This window comes from Paroedura picta, chromosome 9 (assembly GCF_049243985.1).
Source record: "Paroedura picta isolate Pp20150507F chromosome 9, Ppicta_v3.0, whole genome shotgun sequence".
Lineage (NCBI taxonomy): Eukaryota > Metazoa > Chordata > Lepidosauria > Squamata > Gekkonidae > Paroedura > Paroedura picta.
The window spans coordinates 41,576,000-41,592,750 of NC_135377.1; the positions used below are offsets into that span (position 1 = coordinate 41,576,000).

Below are 16,751 nucleotides of genomic sequence, written 5' to 3' on the forward strand. Positions count from 1 at the left end.
AAGAGGCCTCACTTCCCTCTAACCTGCTATGGGTTCCCTTCTTTATGCTTCCTCAGAACTCCTGGGCAGTGAAGGCAGAGCTAACAGAAGGAGCATTCCTCGTCTCCCAGTCACATGATGCTCGGGCAGGAAACTCCAGCACAACCAGAGGACAGGGAAGCACTCTTTACACTACTGGAAACCCTAGAAAGCTTTAGAACATGGCTGGCTTTTGCAGTCCCAGTGTGTCCCTGCAATAGATGATTGTTCAATGACCTTGCTGGTTTCCCCAAGCCCTCAGGGTATAGATAAATGTTTAAATATGAATGTTTAACCTTTGTTCTGTTGCTTCAGACCAACACGGCAACCCACCTGAATCAGACCCTCTGTCCAGCAGTGAGGATTGTCCACTCAGACAAGCAGCCGCTCTCCAGTATCTCAGGTGCAGGGATTACCTGTTACCTTCACCTGATCCTTATATAAATGTTTAAATAAGTACAAATAAAGGCTTTCCTTGCTACAGAGACATTATTCGCTTTGAGGGACAGCTCCATTCCAAACTAGCCTGACCTGGATAGTTCAGCCAAGCTTGATCCCATCAGATCTCGAAAGCTAAGCAGCGTCAGCTCTGGCTCCAAGGAATCCCAGGGTTGTGGTGTATGGACGGGTAATGACAAGACACCTCTGAACATCTCTTGCCTGGCAGCCAGACAATCCCAAGATCTCTTGGTTATATTACACACGTACTGTAAGATAAACAGAGAAGTCCTTTGCAACCTAGCATGGCCCTATCGATTTTGGGGGGAAAAAACATTGTTAGGTATTATAAACACACTTAAACACAAACCTGAATCTGAGGATACTTTTAATCATTTCTTTGTCAAATGTAATGATTATGCCACCTAGTGGCACAAAGGAGAAAGTATTTTTTTGAGATTTAAAATGGAACTGAAATTTAAAAACCCTACTTAGGGGCCTTCAAATAGCATCCTAAAACCTTGGGCTGATTTGCTTTCCACCTAGTCAATATAAATCCTAAGAGCTGGAAGCTGCTGCTCTATTATTTCTCATTCACGAAGCCTCTGGAACCAAGTTATTCTAGCTGATAAGAGTCTAAGGAATTCTTTGGACACTTGTAGTTTATAAAAAGCACAAAAAGCAGTATGAAATTACTATACAAAATACTATAGTTATGCTAAAACCACCACAGAAGGCCTTTTAAAAAGGTGGCAAATATATGGAAGAATAACGTTTTTACTAGGCCATAAAGTCAAAACCTTGGTGCTAAGTAGATAGTTATGGGGGAAGGCGTTCCAAGGGGTTAATTCTTCTCCTTGGCCAACTGGGTATTTCCAACCAGAAGGGTCCTGTGAATGTCAAGGGTATTGACTCAGGATTCTTGATATGCACAAGTTGCATGCAGTTACTCTAAGTAGTGTTAGTATGAAGCTTTTCCCCCTTTAAATATACAACTCTTACACTTCTTTCTTTAGAAATGTTTGTACCAGCCACAACACAGTGAACTGCACTTGAGTTCCAGGGAAAATGAATGGGGCTGAGCATTCATGTTGAATCACAGCTTGGGTGGACACAGTAGTCTTTTAATTACTTCTTTCCACAACCAGGAAAGCCTCTGCCATTAATCATTAACCTTAACTGTTTTATTTTCCCCATGTATTTGTGAACGACAGCTGAACTCAAAGGACAGCTTTTGTTATTCTAGAAAGGAACTATCCAATATTCATTGTCATGCTGCATATTTGTTGTAATGCTGTTTACTAACTGAGCCTCAGGGGAGAGTGGTATATAAATACAACAAATAAATAACTTCTAATTTATTCTCTCCTTATATCTGAACTCGTATGATTTTTGTTCCATTGCCTGAGGAAGTGTCCATGCACATAAAAGCTCACACCCTGAATAAAACTTTGTTGATCTTAAAGCTGCCACTGGAGTCACATTTTGTTCTGCTACCAGTCCACAGCTACCCATCTGAATCCACAGTGAATAAATGTACTATAGGAACGGTATCCACACAATTTAGACACAGCTGCAGTGAGATATTACTACGACTGAAGAAATCAAGCTTCAATTCTCACGAGAGTTCTCTTGGATCCAAAGTGCAGGTGGAGGGCTAACATAATTGAATGCATACTAGGAGATCTCTACATTAAAAGGAAAACTTAGTGTGCCTGGTTGGACAGTTTATAATAAGGTGATTAGATTGTCCCACTTTTGGAGGGACATCTGGGGGCACCTGGCAAATTGTACTTATGTTGAAATTAAATATATATTACAATACTATTTTTGCGTTCTATGCGTTCTACAAAACTTTTTGTTGTTCCATATAGACCAAATTTTAAATCAAGAACCCCCCCCTGTCAATGGTGTCCCACTTTACCAATGTTAAAATCTGGTCACCTTAGGTTAGAACCCTTTCCCCTGACATTTTATCCTCTGTGGGAAAATTATTTCATATGAAAAAACAGTCATATATACCCCCGCATTAATCTGAAGTTTAAATCACACAGGTTTCCTACCTTAGTGAGAACTGAGGCTCTATTTTAACACATTCACCCACCATTAATTAAATGATTAACATGAGCAATCATTATCCCAATGTACTCCCAAAGTAATTATGCACAGAATAAGACTGTATATTCCTTTGCATGGTTTTCCATCTGCTATTGGTATGGGGGTGTGCCCTATCATTCTGACGTGTTCTGCATTTTTAGGTGGCTGCATTTTCTGAAAAAGAAATAAGCAAACTCATACTATATTTTTAATTTCCCTTTATTTCAAATTTTACAAAAAGTATAGTACAGCCCTGACCCATGTATGACAATAGCACAAAACCAAGTTCAGTTATATAAAAATATTACAAAGCTGGATATTTATTTTATTTATTTTATTTTATTTATTCATATACAGAAATCCATGCCTGAGAAGAAGAAGCAGGCAATGTAAAATACTTGCTTATTCTGGATGGGTAGGAAAACAGGGAATATATTATTCCCTGATCGATGACTAACCCCAGTGCAGCATTTATTAGATGAAAACATGTATTAAAAACAATAACCTGGGGGGTATGTCTTATTAAAAAAATATTCAAAAGCATGTATTTTATCATGTTTACCATGATCAACACTTTCATCTTTTTTTCAATCATCCCTGCATACTTATATAAAGAGAGCAACTGACTAAGGGTGCCCAACACATTTTGGTGGCTGAATTGGAATCCAAAGTCAGGTTTCCCTGGTCCATATCCAATACTGCATCCCTTCTATCAGGGTCTAGATCCTATGTTGCATCTGCTGTGTTATCTCCCTGAAAAAAATTGGCACCTGCATAACTGTGTCGTTATCTAAAAGCGGTCCATTTTATTTCAGAGCTGTGTGTCCACTTACAAGTGGGGTTTGTTTGTTTTATGCATGGAATGAAGGATGCTGATACAGTTGCACAAATATGCATACCCAGATCAGCTGTCTTTGTGGAAATGACTGGGGCATTCTTTGCAATCAGAGCTATTCTCTGGATGTATCAGAGCTCATATGGAGTTTTAAAATCAGGGATCATTATTAGTGGTTTTCATAATGAAATATGAACATTCATGGTTCCCAACAGAATACCAGACCTACATCTTACAGAAAGAACACGGTATCTGTTATTTATAAAAAGCTTGCTTATTCTTTCCTAGATAAACCATGCTTGGAAATGAATAATCATTATTCTTTGCAATGGTTTCTGAGATGTGCACCAACGACCATCAATCCCTCCACCTTCACTGGCCAAATCTGTCTGCACAGAACATAACCCAACCCTCCATTTGCTAACTTGGAGGCAAAGTAGATGGATGTATGGAAGGTGTGACGTACAGGCGGGGTACTTCACTTCCTGGTAGAAAATAATCTCTGCTGTGGTCTATCATGTTTCATCCTCAAAGTTATCCATCTGCAAAACTAGAGGACACACATTAACTGATGGCTCTGGGAATGTCTGCAAAATACTAGGGCTTGTCTTAGTGATTGGTAATAGTCTGTGGGAACAAGACTGAACCAAATTCTTTTTCAGACCGCCTATTTTTGCCACCTGCTCCTAATGTGTAAAAATGTAGCCAAGAATAGTGATACTCTAGATATTCGAGCAGATACTCATACTTCTCATTGCTATCAAGCAGCCTGATCAAGACCCCAGTTAAGCCAGATTGTTTTGACAGTTAAGACTTTGAAGGCAATATGCCTGTTGAATTAAAATTCAAGTACTTTGGCAACAGCAAAAGTAATCTTAAATATACTATGAAATAAATCATATAAACTAATTGTAACATAATTCTGAGTTGACATTTTTAGGATCACACTACAAATGAGAAACAGCTATTTAAAGTCTGCTTAATCCGAATGGGCTTGCCTGTTGATCCTGAAATATATACAGCTATGCATCTACATTAAGAGGCATGTCTTGTTTTTATTAATACAATTATTTTCATGTGTGCAACATGAGTAGCTACTTACAGCAGTTCTTGATATGCTCTTTTTGAGAAAGTACCATGAGAAGACTAAAGCAACCTATTCAGGCCTTGAGATAAACTACTACTCTTAGCAATGTCTACTGTAAGTGATGGATGAAAAGTACAGCATTTAGGACCGTGTATATTGCACAGAGCTGTATTTTGTGAGCCTTGAGGACTTGCTCAAAGAAGAACCTGGGGGGAGGACTTCCTCTGTGCTGACTTGGTGAAAACCTGGATCTGAGATCAAGACATGTTCTTGTCTATCACTGCCAGAAAATACGGTTGGGTCTGTTATGTTTCGCATGCCTGCAGCCTGCAACCCAGTGGAGGATGAAATCATACTTTCAGTTACTCCTGCATTTTGCCCTTCTGATAAATTGGGGATGCTTAAGGAGGCATGTAGGTTAGAACTAGGCACAAGGACCCTCTCTCTTTCTCTCACAACAACATACTTTGAATCTGGGAGATCCTGAAAGACTCCATGGGGCATTTCTAACACTTCCTGCAAGCTGGAAGCAGGAGCAAGCACCCTCTCTGTCACAACAACATTTTCCTTTAACTGAGGGTCTAGGATCACTGTGGAGGGCGTTGCCCCATAAGATGTTTCTGTCACAACAACAGTGCTGCTTACCATGGGGTCAGGGATAGGCTTAGCTGGCTGGAGGCCAGACCTCGATGCATAAGCTGTCTCAGTTACTAACTCTTCTGTTACAAAGTCTGCACCAAAGTCTTTTGTGTTTTCAGGTAGTTGGTAGCTGGATCCTGAAGAAAAGTTGTGCTGTGAACTCAAACCATGAACATTCATCTCATCTACTGTGTCTTTCAGGACTTGAGAACTGTGCTGCTTGGCTACCGTTTCTATGCGTTTGCCCACACAGATTTCAGCTAGAGTCTTAAATTTATCTCCTAAGTCATCCAGGAACTGGTCATCAAAGTCGTCTTGAATAAAGCTGCAGCAGCCAACAGAGCCATGGGCAGATCCGCCTTCCTCCTCCTGAGAGTAAACTAACAGACAGTCTTTTGCAAGCTGACCTTCATCTTCATCAGCAAAAGCAACATATTTCTAAGAGGGAAAACAACCATTAATGGTGAAAATCCACATTATGGAGATTACAAGCATCAATGTTGCATACATGTTTTAAATGTATATTACTGTTACAACTGACATCTTAGGATCCAGTCCTCTAATTCTAATTCTGAAATCATCCTGGAGCATGGTTTTGTCTTAGATTTCAGTTCACGGATCACAATTTGGCATCAGGATTCCTGTGCAATACATCCCAAACTCATGGCCATACTCCAGCTTCCTGTTCATTAGCAACCTGTTTGTCACTTAGTCCTCATTAGTTCATACTTTGCTTAAATCTTGACAAACAGAAAAAATATCTTAACATTATTCAGATTTGAATCCCCATAGATTGAGTGTTTATTATCTGTAAATCCTTAAATGTCATCCTGGCCAACAAAGAACAGCCATGAAACTGAGGAAGCCATTTGAGTTTGCTTCCTTGTGAAAGTAATGAACCACTTTTAAAAAGGGTCTTAGGGAACTGGACAAACTCCTGGCTGATGGGCCTGTAAGGATCTACCAGAGATTATCATTGCTGGATGGAACACCCATGTTCAGAGACAGTGAGCCTCTGATTAAGGAATGGCCAGCATCTTCCTCTCCACTGATAGTGTCCCTTAGCTTCATCCAGCAAGGTATTTATTATTTATTTAACACATTTCTGAGTCACCTTTCCACTCAGATAGGGTTCCCAAAGTGGCACACATCAAAACGTTAAAACAATTTAAAATAAAGTATATATTAAATAATTTAATAAAACATAAACACACATATTTAACATGATAAGTGAGGAGGGCCAATAACAATTACTTCAGGCATCCAAAAAAAAAAAAGTCTTCACTGGTGGCAGACAATGATAGAGGGAGATAGAGTAATCTTACTGAGAAAATTCCAAAGTTTAGATGTAATGACTGAGAAAGATCTTTCTTGGATTATGAACTACCTATCCGCAAATGGTGGGAGCACCCAAAGCAGAGCCTCTGAAGATGATCAGAGTAGATAGGCATGTACTGGAGAAGGTACCCTTAAAGTATGCAGGTCCCAAGCCATAAAGGGCTGAAAGGTCAATACCAGCACCTTGAATTGGACTCAGAAGAAAATTGGGAGCCATTGTAGATAGAGTGGGACTGGACTAATAGGATCCCTGCAACCAACTTCAGTCAACAGGTAACTGTTCTATCACTTAGTCTTACAACAAACAAAAGAAGAAAAAAGACAAGACAGTGAGATTCTACAAGCAGGAATCTTACATCATTGAAGTAACTCCTTAAGAACTCTTCATTCACAGCTCCTCCCGTATCCATGGTCATAGTCCCTCCAGCACCCATAGTTCCTCCAGAGCCCATTACCATGGTACCTCTGGCTGCCATGCTTCCTCCAGCTGCCATGGCTGATGCACCCCCTGATTCCATGCCTCCGTAACCGGCTCCAGACAGAAGAGCTCTTTGCTCTTCCCATCGTCCATTGGTCACTTTGACGGTGTTGTAATGCTCTTTCATCACAGAAGAGGAGCCACCACCCAGAGTCGCTGCTGCTCCTGCACCCCCAGCTGCTGCTCCAACTCCCATATTTGCGGCAAAGTTGTCTGATGCAGGGGGGGTGATGAGGTTCACGTATGCCTAACATCACAGACAGCAATTAAACCATAAACAGAATTCAGTTCAGTTACTAAATAGCACAGCAGACTGGACTAGGTGGAAGCAACTGGTGGTTAACCTGACTCACTATATGAGATTGTTTTAGGTGCTATGAACTGGGAGAAAAGTCAGAACAGCTTTGTCATAAAAATCAATGAGAAGGTATGTAATAGTAGAACTAAGGTCAAATGGTTCAGTTACATGTTCTGTTCCCAAGGTCTTTTCAGAATGACTCCGAGCCCAGTTGCTTCCCAGGACTGCTAGGTGAGCACAGCTTTTATGCAGCCTTTCTTCCCAAACCCTTTAGTTTATAGCTGCACTGGGAAAATTAAAAAATAGTTATCCTATTGCCTGATCCTGTTTCTTTGGAAATAAGGTCATTTTCAATGAACAACATATGCGTCGGGGGTGGTGGGAATTCTATCTGGACTGTGCCACTTGACACTGAAAGTAGGGGGCTTCTGTGATGGAAAGCTGTCATGTGTAATATATTTCTATACATACAATCAACTGAAGAAAAGGTGTAGAACATTTCTATAAAAAATTTACTGCATGGAAGAATGTGTGTAAAGCAACATTCAGCCATGTGTGTCTAATCTGCAGTCTGAAGTGGGACAGCCCAGATGCAGGTTGCCCACCTCAGGTAGTGGTTGGAAGGCTATAGTCCCACTTATTTAAATGGTCTTACTTCCAAGTAACCGTGTTTAAGATAACAGGTCTATCCATAACACTTCCATGTCTCTATTAGACCAACGATTTCATCCAATTTTCCTTTCTTTTACCAGAAAGCATAGAGAAGTGACTTACACCTTGAGTGCTAAAACTGACAGACGTAGGACAATAGCACTTGTATAGTATTATAAGTACCTTGGCCTCTAGCTAACTATCAAAATCCCAAGGAACCAAATACAAAATGAAGATATAACAAAGAAACCTTGTTTTCAGGAGCTGCCCCTTCACTGTTCCAGTTACGCAACATTTCTTCGCTGTTATCGGGTATTGCTGCAAAGCCTTTCTTTGCCCCTGACCCAGCACGACACAGCAACAATAAGAGAGGCAACACTGTAAAAGGACATAAGCATGTCTATGAACCACCACCAACAAACAAGAACAAAGGCACAAAAATATGACAATTTGTAAAAGCAACATCTGTATCCATCTATTTTAGGCAATCAAATACTCACTCTACAGATCAACACCAGAATTGAAAATGTCACAATTGATCAAGATCAAATATGTTTATGCTCATTAAGGCCAAAATTAAATGCCACAGTTTTTAAGAACCAACCAACCAATAGTAGTTGATAATATTTGGAAAACTTTGGATCTGACCTAAAATCTGGTTTAGAGTTAAGGGGGAGCGGTGGGGAGTTTCACATCATTTGTGAAAAGGATGTCCCTCCACAGACTGGGAGAGAGGACAAGTTGCCCCAGATGTTGGGCAGCATCTGCTGTCTTCTCTCAGACTGAGGGCCAAACCAGATGGGATGCAAAACATCTCTGATAAGGAGATGAGATCACCACATCTTTCATTTTTCATTCAGTTGTCTGGGGTAATTTCAATATCCAAAGTGCTCAGGCAGGAGAGGCCTTAGTTGATTCCCCCATGCGATTTCCCTGATGCATATTCTCCCCACAGCTCCTATTAAGCCTAAAAGGTAAATAAGACAGGCACATTCCTTTAGCGAAACTAAGAGCTAAAGCAAACATGATGGCTGAGCTGTACATTTTCAAGTGATCATCTCTTCATATCTTTGGGAAAGGGTCTAATAGTAAGCATAATACTATGGCCATTTTGGTTAACTTAGTGGTGTTGGTTTACAGAGTTTGTGCACTAGTCAGTGTGTTGGACTAGGATTGGATTAGGGCACAAATTCATAATCAGCAATGAAGTTTATTGGGGCTAGTTACTTTTTTCTTGGCCTAACCCACCGCAAAGAATTGTCTAGAAAATGTGTGTGTGGGGATATGTATGAGCCCTGAACAATTTAGGTAAAATATGTAAGAAGAAAGTAGTATCAATATGAGTAAAAACCTCTGGCTTTAGTCATACGGGCTCAGCATGATTTCCAGAAGTCAGAGTAATAGTGGCATAATTGTGCAAAAAAAAAAAATCCCTCTTCATCTACAAAAGTCATAAAAAGCTGCTGAATTCAGTTCTGCTTGGTAAAGACTTGAACATCTAGCTGCTCAATATAAAGGCCTGCTTCTGTGAGTCAGCATCTTCATTACTGCAAGAGCATTTTTGTTGATTATCCCAGAGGGAGGAACTTCCAATGGAATTAGAGAACTCTTTGCCCATATTCATTAAGACTATATTATTTCAGAGGGTTTTTTTTTTTTTTGCTGACTATATTTTACATAAATTATGGGGCTGGCTTGGCTGCTGTCTTATGATTTTGTTGTATAGTACTGTGTATCACTCTGGGCCTAATGGGTTCAACAGGCAGAAATATATATTAAATAACACTATTATGCTGTCTTGATTTAAATGGAAAAAAGGCTAAGAAGGAACTTCACTCTGATTCATTTGGGTTCATTTTGCTTATAATGTACAAAGTTATAAACTCCTCAATAGAGAAACTGTTTCAGTGTCTTGTTACTTACACAGCAACAACAAGAGTGCCAAAATTATCAATGCAACTGCAGCAGGTCCCAGCACAACCGATGAGCCAACAATTCTCTCTCCTATGCAAATTCCATCCTTCCCACAAGTACAAACAGAGACGCGAACCATTTGCTGGTCAGGACAGCTGAAACCCTGGTTATCTCTTACTAAAATTGGAACATCATATGAACCAAGATGCACATCCATTGGTACAAGCTGTGCTCTAGATCCTTCAACAGAAAATAAAATAAAACATAGTATATCAAAAACAAAGCAGTGGAATATAAAGTTAAAAGTCTCTTTTCGATTCACCCAAATTATCACTACAGCTGCAATCAAACAGTGTTACAATTTCATACGATAGACAAGTCAAGTAATCCAGTTTACAGGTTAGCTGTTGCTAAATATTTTTCAAAAAACCCAAGTGCACCAGTTTAACAAACTGTAATTATTAATCTAAATAATAGACATTTCTAAATAGAGACAAGGCACATCCCTGACATTGAGGAAATTCCAGAGTTAACCAGGACATCCCAACTAGGCATTAAAGAATTTGAACAACAACTGGGATATTTTTGGTACATCCAGCTGTATGCTAGCAAGAAGTAGCAAATAGTGGCAAAAAGACAGAGGAATGCAAAAAGTAACTATCACATTGCACAGAATCTGGACAGCAAGGGGATCTTGGTTCTGTATGAATAAGGGTGTAGAAGCAAAAGCTTCCCTCCACCCCCACTTGAAAGTCACAGGAAATGCCTCTATATGCATAATCCTAATTGTGGGTATAGAATTATGGGCTGGCAGTTACATGCTACTCCTCTCATGGCAGGACTTGCCATGGGACTCAATAAACTGTGGAGTCTGGTACTACATACAGTATGTCAATTCACTTCCAGACATGGCTCCATTGAGGCCCTTCCTACTCCTTCCCCAAATACAGAGGTCCAAACATACCTAAAGCTTTAGGACAGGGCACATTTGCCAACTCAGAGGTAAGTCATAATTAATATAACAACTGACAAGCTGTATTTGAGGGAGGTAATAAACTGGATGTGGGGGAAGAAGGTGAAAATAATGCACAGAAGATGGAAGGTTATCTTGGTGGTGCTTAAGCTGAGCTGGAGTGTGAGTCGAAAAACTTTCTTAGGATGGGTTGCACTTTCCTGGGCAATCAGGGATTGCTCATGGATCTGTCACTACACCTCGGTGTTCAGATTGTACTGGTGGCAAGTAGTATCTTTCACAGGCTGATGCACAATCAGTTATTCATATACACAGAACTGCTCTAATATTCTAGGAGGTGGCCTGCAGCTGGGTGGTTTCACTGTCTTCTCCACATATTAATTCATTATGAATGCTTTCTTAGCTCATATTTCAGCCTCACAAACTGCCCCCAAACCAAGGTTGCTTGCACCCTTACTGAGTGGTGTTTCTCACACAGCACCCCCTCGGGGGTCTGACCATTGGTCAAAATCAGTACTGTCTACTTAGACTGGCAGCAGCAGCAGAAGAAAAATTAGTTCTTATATGCTGCTTTTCTCTACCAAGAGTCTCCTCAAAGTGGCTTACAGTTGCCTTCCCTTCCCTTTCCTGACAACAGACACACTGTCAGGTAGGTGAGGCTGAGAGAGCCCTGATATTCCTGCTTGGTCAGAACACCTTTATCAGTGCTGTGGCGAGCTCAAGGTCACCCAGCTGGCTGCATGTGGGGGAGTGCAGAATCAAACCCAGCTCGCCAGATTAGAAGTTGGCATTCCTAACCACTACACCAAGCTGTAACAGTTCACCAGGGACTCAGATCTTTAATATCCCCTACTACCTAAAAGAAGAAGGGGACGACAGAGAATGAGGTGGTTGGATGGAGTCACTGAAGCAGTTGGCGCAAACTTAAATGGACTCCGGGGAATGGTAGAGGACAGGAAGGCCTGGAGGATCATTATCCATGGGGTCGTGATGGGTCGGACACAACTTCGCACCTAACAACAACAACTACCTAATCGTTTTAACTAGAAATGCTGGGACCTGAAGCGGGGAACTTCTGCATGCAAAACCAACACTCTACCACTGAGCTACAGCTCCTTCTCTAGAGGGAGATCAATGTAAAACAACAACAAAATATATTAAACTGATTTTTACTTACCATCTACTTGACCAATTACCCATTTGTCTGACATTCTTTCAGGCTCATTGATAACACTGAAAGTGAAAGGACCACCATTTGGATGAGCATCATGATCTTCAACTGTGATATTGGCAAACTTTGCATCAGCACAGATTGTTGTTGCTCGTGTTGTGATGGTTGGACAATGGAAATTAACATTCTGTACTTGAATAGCAATTGTACCTGTAGCAGTTTTTGAAGGATAGTCTGCAAAATATATAGGGCAAAAAATTATATTTCACTGCATAAAAATGCATTTTTTTTTACTGTTTAGGAGTTAATTAGCTTTCCTGAATATATAGGAACTTTTAATGTGAATTTAATGATTTATTTTAGAAGATCTGCAATGCATTTTTAACTAAAGATTGGGACTTGTTACTTAAGGAAACAGACAATCGGCCAAAATGAGTGAACAGCAGACATGCTTGTTTAGTGAGTTTGAATTAGTGGTTCTTATAAAACTAACAGAGCATTTACATTTGTGAGTAATCACATTTTCTTGTCATACTGGAAGTGTGATAGCTTCATCAGGTCTTTATTACTCCAGTTACATCTGCTCAGTGCCACCCGTGCATAAGGTACTCCCCCAAACAGCCAATATGGTCCCTTGTAGACATCCAAAAATGCAGTCAGGGGCCAGGATGCTGAGAAGCACAGAGATCCCCTCCTTGGAGGTCTGCTGTGCTAAGACCTGGAGACAGTAAGGAACCTCAGAGCAGCAGGGAGGAATCCTGTTGCCTTTTGTTTTTCTATAACCTAGCTCAAATGAGAACAACCCCCCACATCCCTAAGCCTTCTAAACCTGTCAGAAGACTATGATGAGGCCCACCAACTATTTATAATCAGTCACACCTACAAATATCAGCTTAGCAAATGAAACAAAGAATGTCTAGACTGTTTCCTAGTCTGGCCAGACATGGCTGCTGTTTCCAAAGGTAGTTTTAGGCTTTAAACAATGGACAAATTGGAATTTGTATGAAATCATTCTTTGGGAAGAAGGACAAGAGCCATCCTTACCTTCAGTTATAGCCAAAATTGTTGCAATGTAACTACCATTGACAAGAGAAGATGAGTCAAATCTAGGTATTTTAATCAGCTTGATTTCAGCAGTCTTAGAATCTATTGTAAACCAATTTTCAGTATCACGATCTTTGGCATACCTGTATAGATTTTTAAACAAATGTTAACTGTTCAAGGTAATGCAAAATTCTAGATTGGTATTAACAGCCTGTACAATAAATGATGAATTCACATTATGTGACTTGCACACATGTCTACTCAGTGGACTGTACTCCCTATAAATTGCTCTGAGGATGGCAATGAATGGAACTGACATTTGTTTATCTAGCAGCAAGTCTTCAATCCAGAGGTAATGGAATCACAAAGCACTGGCATAAACTACAAAGCAATTTCAAGACCTTCACATGGAATTCCCATCCGATATTAACTACTACACAGTGACTTGACTTCAGGTGCATTCGCACATCACAAACAAATCACAAGTTTGTTTCTGATGAAAACAAACAACAATTCTTGGCTTGGCACACTTCCTCCCTGTGCTTGCATACTTTGCTGGAACTGCCAGGAAGTCTTCAACTGGTGGCTTCAACAAACTGCAGTTTGTTCCCAGCTCACAGTTCTACCTCACAATGTTGCTGTCAAGTTTAAACGGAGGAGGGGAGAACAATGTACATTAGCCTGAGATTTATGGTGGAAAGGAGGTATAAAAATATTAAGTAAATACTGCACCTAAGGGCAGAAAAGAGGAAGGAGGAAGTGTTCAGATCTGACGTTTCTGGATTGCTCTCATCAGAAACTGAGATTATTATTTATTTATATGGTCATCCAGGACAGAAACTAAGATTTGTCTATGACATTTGGCTGCAGCTATAACACACTCTAAGCAATATTTCTGGTAAAAGTAAGGAATCCTACCTGATGCGTTCTGCTATTTTTCCAGTGTCTTCATCAAAAGCTCGAAAGCTTCCAATAACCTGGTTCACTCTCATGGTTCTATTTGCTTTAATTACCAGTGTTCGGGGCTTAAATATAGGACCTTCCTTCACATCTATCACATTAATTTTAATTGGAATTGGTTGTGCTTGGTAACCACGGCTAATAATTGATTTGTGATATGCTGCTTTGTTCGATACAACAATATTTAAGTTCATTGTCTGTAGTTCTTCATAATTAACTTCCTGCAAAGAGAAGAGCCCAGGTCATCACAGGTCTAAACTCTAGATCTATGCATGAAATATACACCCATTCAACTTCTGAGAACTGAAAATCAACTCTTTCTTGGGGTACTTTTGACTGCCCTCTCAAATGATTAGACACTTGGAAGCAGCTTCCAAAGGCTCTAGTTGGAACATTATTTTAAAAACTGGGGTTTTTCATCATGGTTCATAATTGTGTCTTCTATACAGTGCCACATGGGAACATGCACAGGCCAGCAGCAGACATTTGGAGGCACTTGACAGTGCAAGCCAGTCTCCTGCCCCTTAGGCATGGTTTCCCAGCCAATGCACCTACGAAAGGGAGGAGAAAGTCTCTCTCCTTCAATTCACTGAAGGAGGCCACTTATCTTCGTTTATCATCTCCAGTCTATCTTCCTCAGCCTTGTGACTTCAAGAGCCCTTTAAAGAAGAGTTCTTGCTGAAGATGGACTTGCACAACTCTGGACAACATTGCCTCAGCAAGAGACATGACACCATGAGGTACAAAACAGTCAGCTCTCTTCATTAAAAGATCCAAGAAGTCAGCATTCTGATGGCTAAAACATGCCAAACTTCTGCCTGTACCTGTGCTTATAATGAGTCCCTTTGTAATCTGGGTGTATGTTGGGGGGAGCTGTTTTTATATGCAATAAGCATATAATAAAACATATATGAAACCATATCACGCAACAATCTCCTTCAGTGTGTACCTTCACAACAGTGTTGCATGCTGAATCAGGACCAGTATAGTAAATTTCAAGTATCTCCACAACAGGCACTAACTAAACAGGAAATCCTGCCAATATTAAGTGATGTGTGTCAGAGACTCTGAAACTTGAGCTGAGAACTTCAGAATCTGAGGATGGGAGCTACTCCAGAGAGATCCTGTTAGCAAAACAGTGTTTATAGTGTGCTTCAGATCCCATGACTATTAAACTTCATAATCCCAGATTGCCAAGTGTGGCCTTCTCTGGCCACCTGAGCAGTCTTTTTGCTTGTAGAACTTTGGGTCCAGCTTCCAACTCAAGCCACTGACTTCAGGAATTTTACCATCATGTCTGAACTGGAAAAGTGTTACATACACAAAAGTGTTGCATTTGGCACAGAATCACTCTCAACAGAACCTAAAAAGATTATGTGGAAATAAAACCCATGATGTCATTGAGGCTTACTGTGGAATATTTAGAAACGCAGCCATCAGATTTCTGATAACTGATAGAAGAGCTAGATTCCTAAAAACTAGAAAGGAATATAACTGAATACGGAGAAGTTGTCCCTGTATTAAATGGTTACTACAGAGGCAGATATGATGACGGAAGCTGTACAGAAGCTGCTAACATGAACTGTTCTGATTCACACTGGCATCATGCCAGTCTTCTCTGCCGTTGGGGAAGAAAAGGGGGCAAGTCCTGCGTTGCTTTCTGTGCACAGACATGACTAAAATGGCAACACAATTCGGCTAAACCAGTATCTTTTTCCAAATGGGCTGCTCTACATGCAACAAACATATATGAAATCATATCTGTGCAATGATCTCCCTCAGAGTGTTTATGTCACAACAGTGCTGCACACTAAATCAGTCAGGACCTGTATAGTAAACTTCATGTATCTCCACAACAGCGACTAACCTTAACAAGAGTCAAAATTCCTTCATTGGTTTGAGAATCTGTTTCTATATGGAAATAGCCTCCTTCATTGCCAGACACAATTGTGAACTGTGCCAGCCAGTTGTCAGTGAACTCCTCATCTCTGTCGAAGACCTTCAGTCGCATGATTTCCATGTTTGCCATGTTTTCCTTAACGCTTCCTTCATACTGCAAACAAATAAACCTTTTAATCTCTCTTCTGTCTTCTTAAAGCAATCGCTAACAATTCATGGCAAAGCATCATTTTAACATGTCTACTGGGAGTCAAAGCTTTTCAGTCAAATTACTTACTGTGGCTTTCTCAAGAACCGGAACATTGTCATTGACATCTAAAATTTTGATCTGTACAGTGGTTTCTTTCCCTAACCCAATTTCAGCTCCATCTCGGTCTTTTGCCTCCACAATTAAGGAGTAGCTGCTGAGTTCCTGCATGAAAGCCAAACAGGTAAGATATAAGTGAGGTATAAAAACTGAAACAGTGAAATCTAAATTAGAAACTTGATGCTGTTTCTTGCACATGAAAAGATCATAGCCCTGGAGCTGGGCACAGCAACTGCAGGAAGTGCTCCTCATGCTTGCCTTTCCTCTCAGGAAGAGGCATGCTGAGATGAGCCTTACTGCTAGCTGACTGGGTCCTGGAAGTGCTCTGAAGTAGATGGCAGTGAAAGCTGAAGGAGATTGAAAGGCTGGAGAAGGAGGAATGTATACAAGAGCTTTCCCTACCTATAAGGGACTTTACGGTAGCATTTTGCCTTAGATCGACAAACAAAAACAATGTAACATTTTTTTAAATCCACAAAGTAACAAAGAATAGCAAAAAAGTAGAAAGCCACAGCCCAGACAAGGTTTAGAAGCAGCCCTAGATTCAAGTCTACTAGAGCCTCAAAGACCAATTGGATTTTCAAAGTGTTTGAAAGTCATATCT

General features: G+C 40.4%; 1 protein-coding gene across 1 annotated transcript in view; it reads right to left on the minus strand.

The window, feature by feature from the left end:
- Positions 1-2,758: 2,758 nt before the first annotated feature.
- Positions 2,759-16,751, minus strand: part of LOC143844825 (desmoglein-2-like) — a 32,905-nt gene continuing 18,912 nt past the window's right edge. Inside the window, exons 7-15 of the mRNA XM_077352522.1 lie at positions 16,118-16,252; positions 15,809-15,994; positions 13,900-14,162; positions 12,982-13,124; positions 11,944-12,171; positions 9,803-10,033; positions 8,130-8,257; positions 6,809-7,177; positions 2,759-5,552 (exon numbers count right to left, since the gene is read on the minus strand). Of these exons, the coding sequence (XP_077208637.1) occupies positions 4,617-5,552; positions 6,809-7,177; positions 8,130-8,257; positions 9,803-10,033; positions 11,944-12,171; positions 12,982-13,124; positions 13,900-14,162; positions 15,809-15,994; positions 16,118-16,252 (2,619 nt within the window). The 3' untranslated portion in view covers positions 2,759-4,616. The remainder of the gene's footprint in view (positions 5,553-6,808; positions 7,178-8,129; positions 8,258-9,802; positions 10,034-11,943; positions 12,172-12,981; positions 13,125-13,899; positions 14,163-15,808; positions 15,995-16,117; positions 16,253-16,751) is intronic.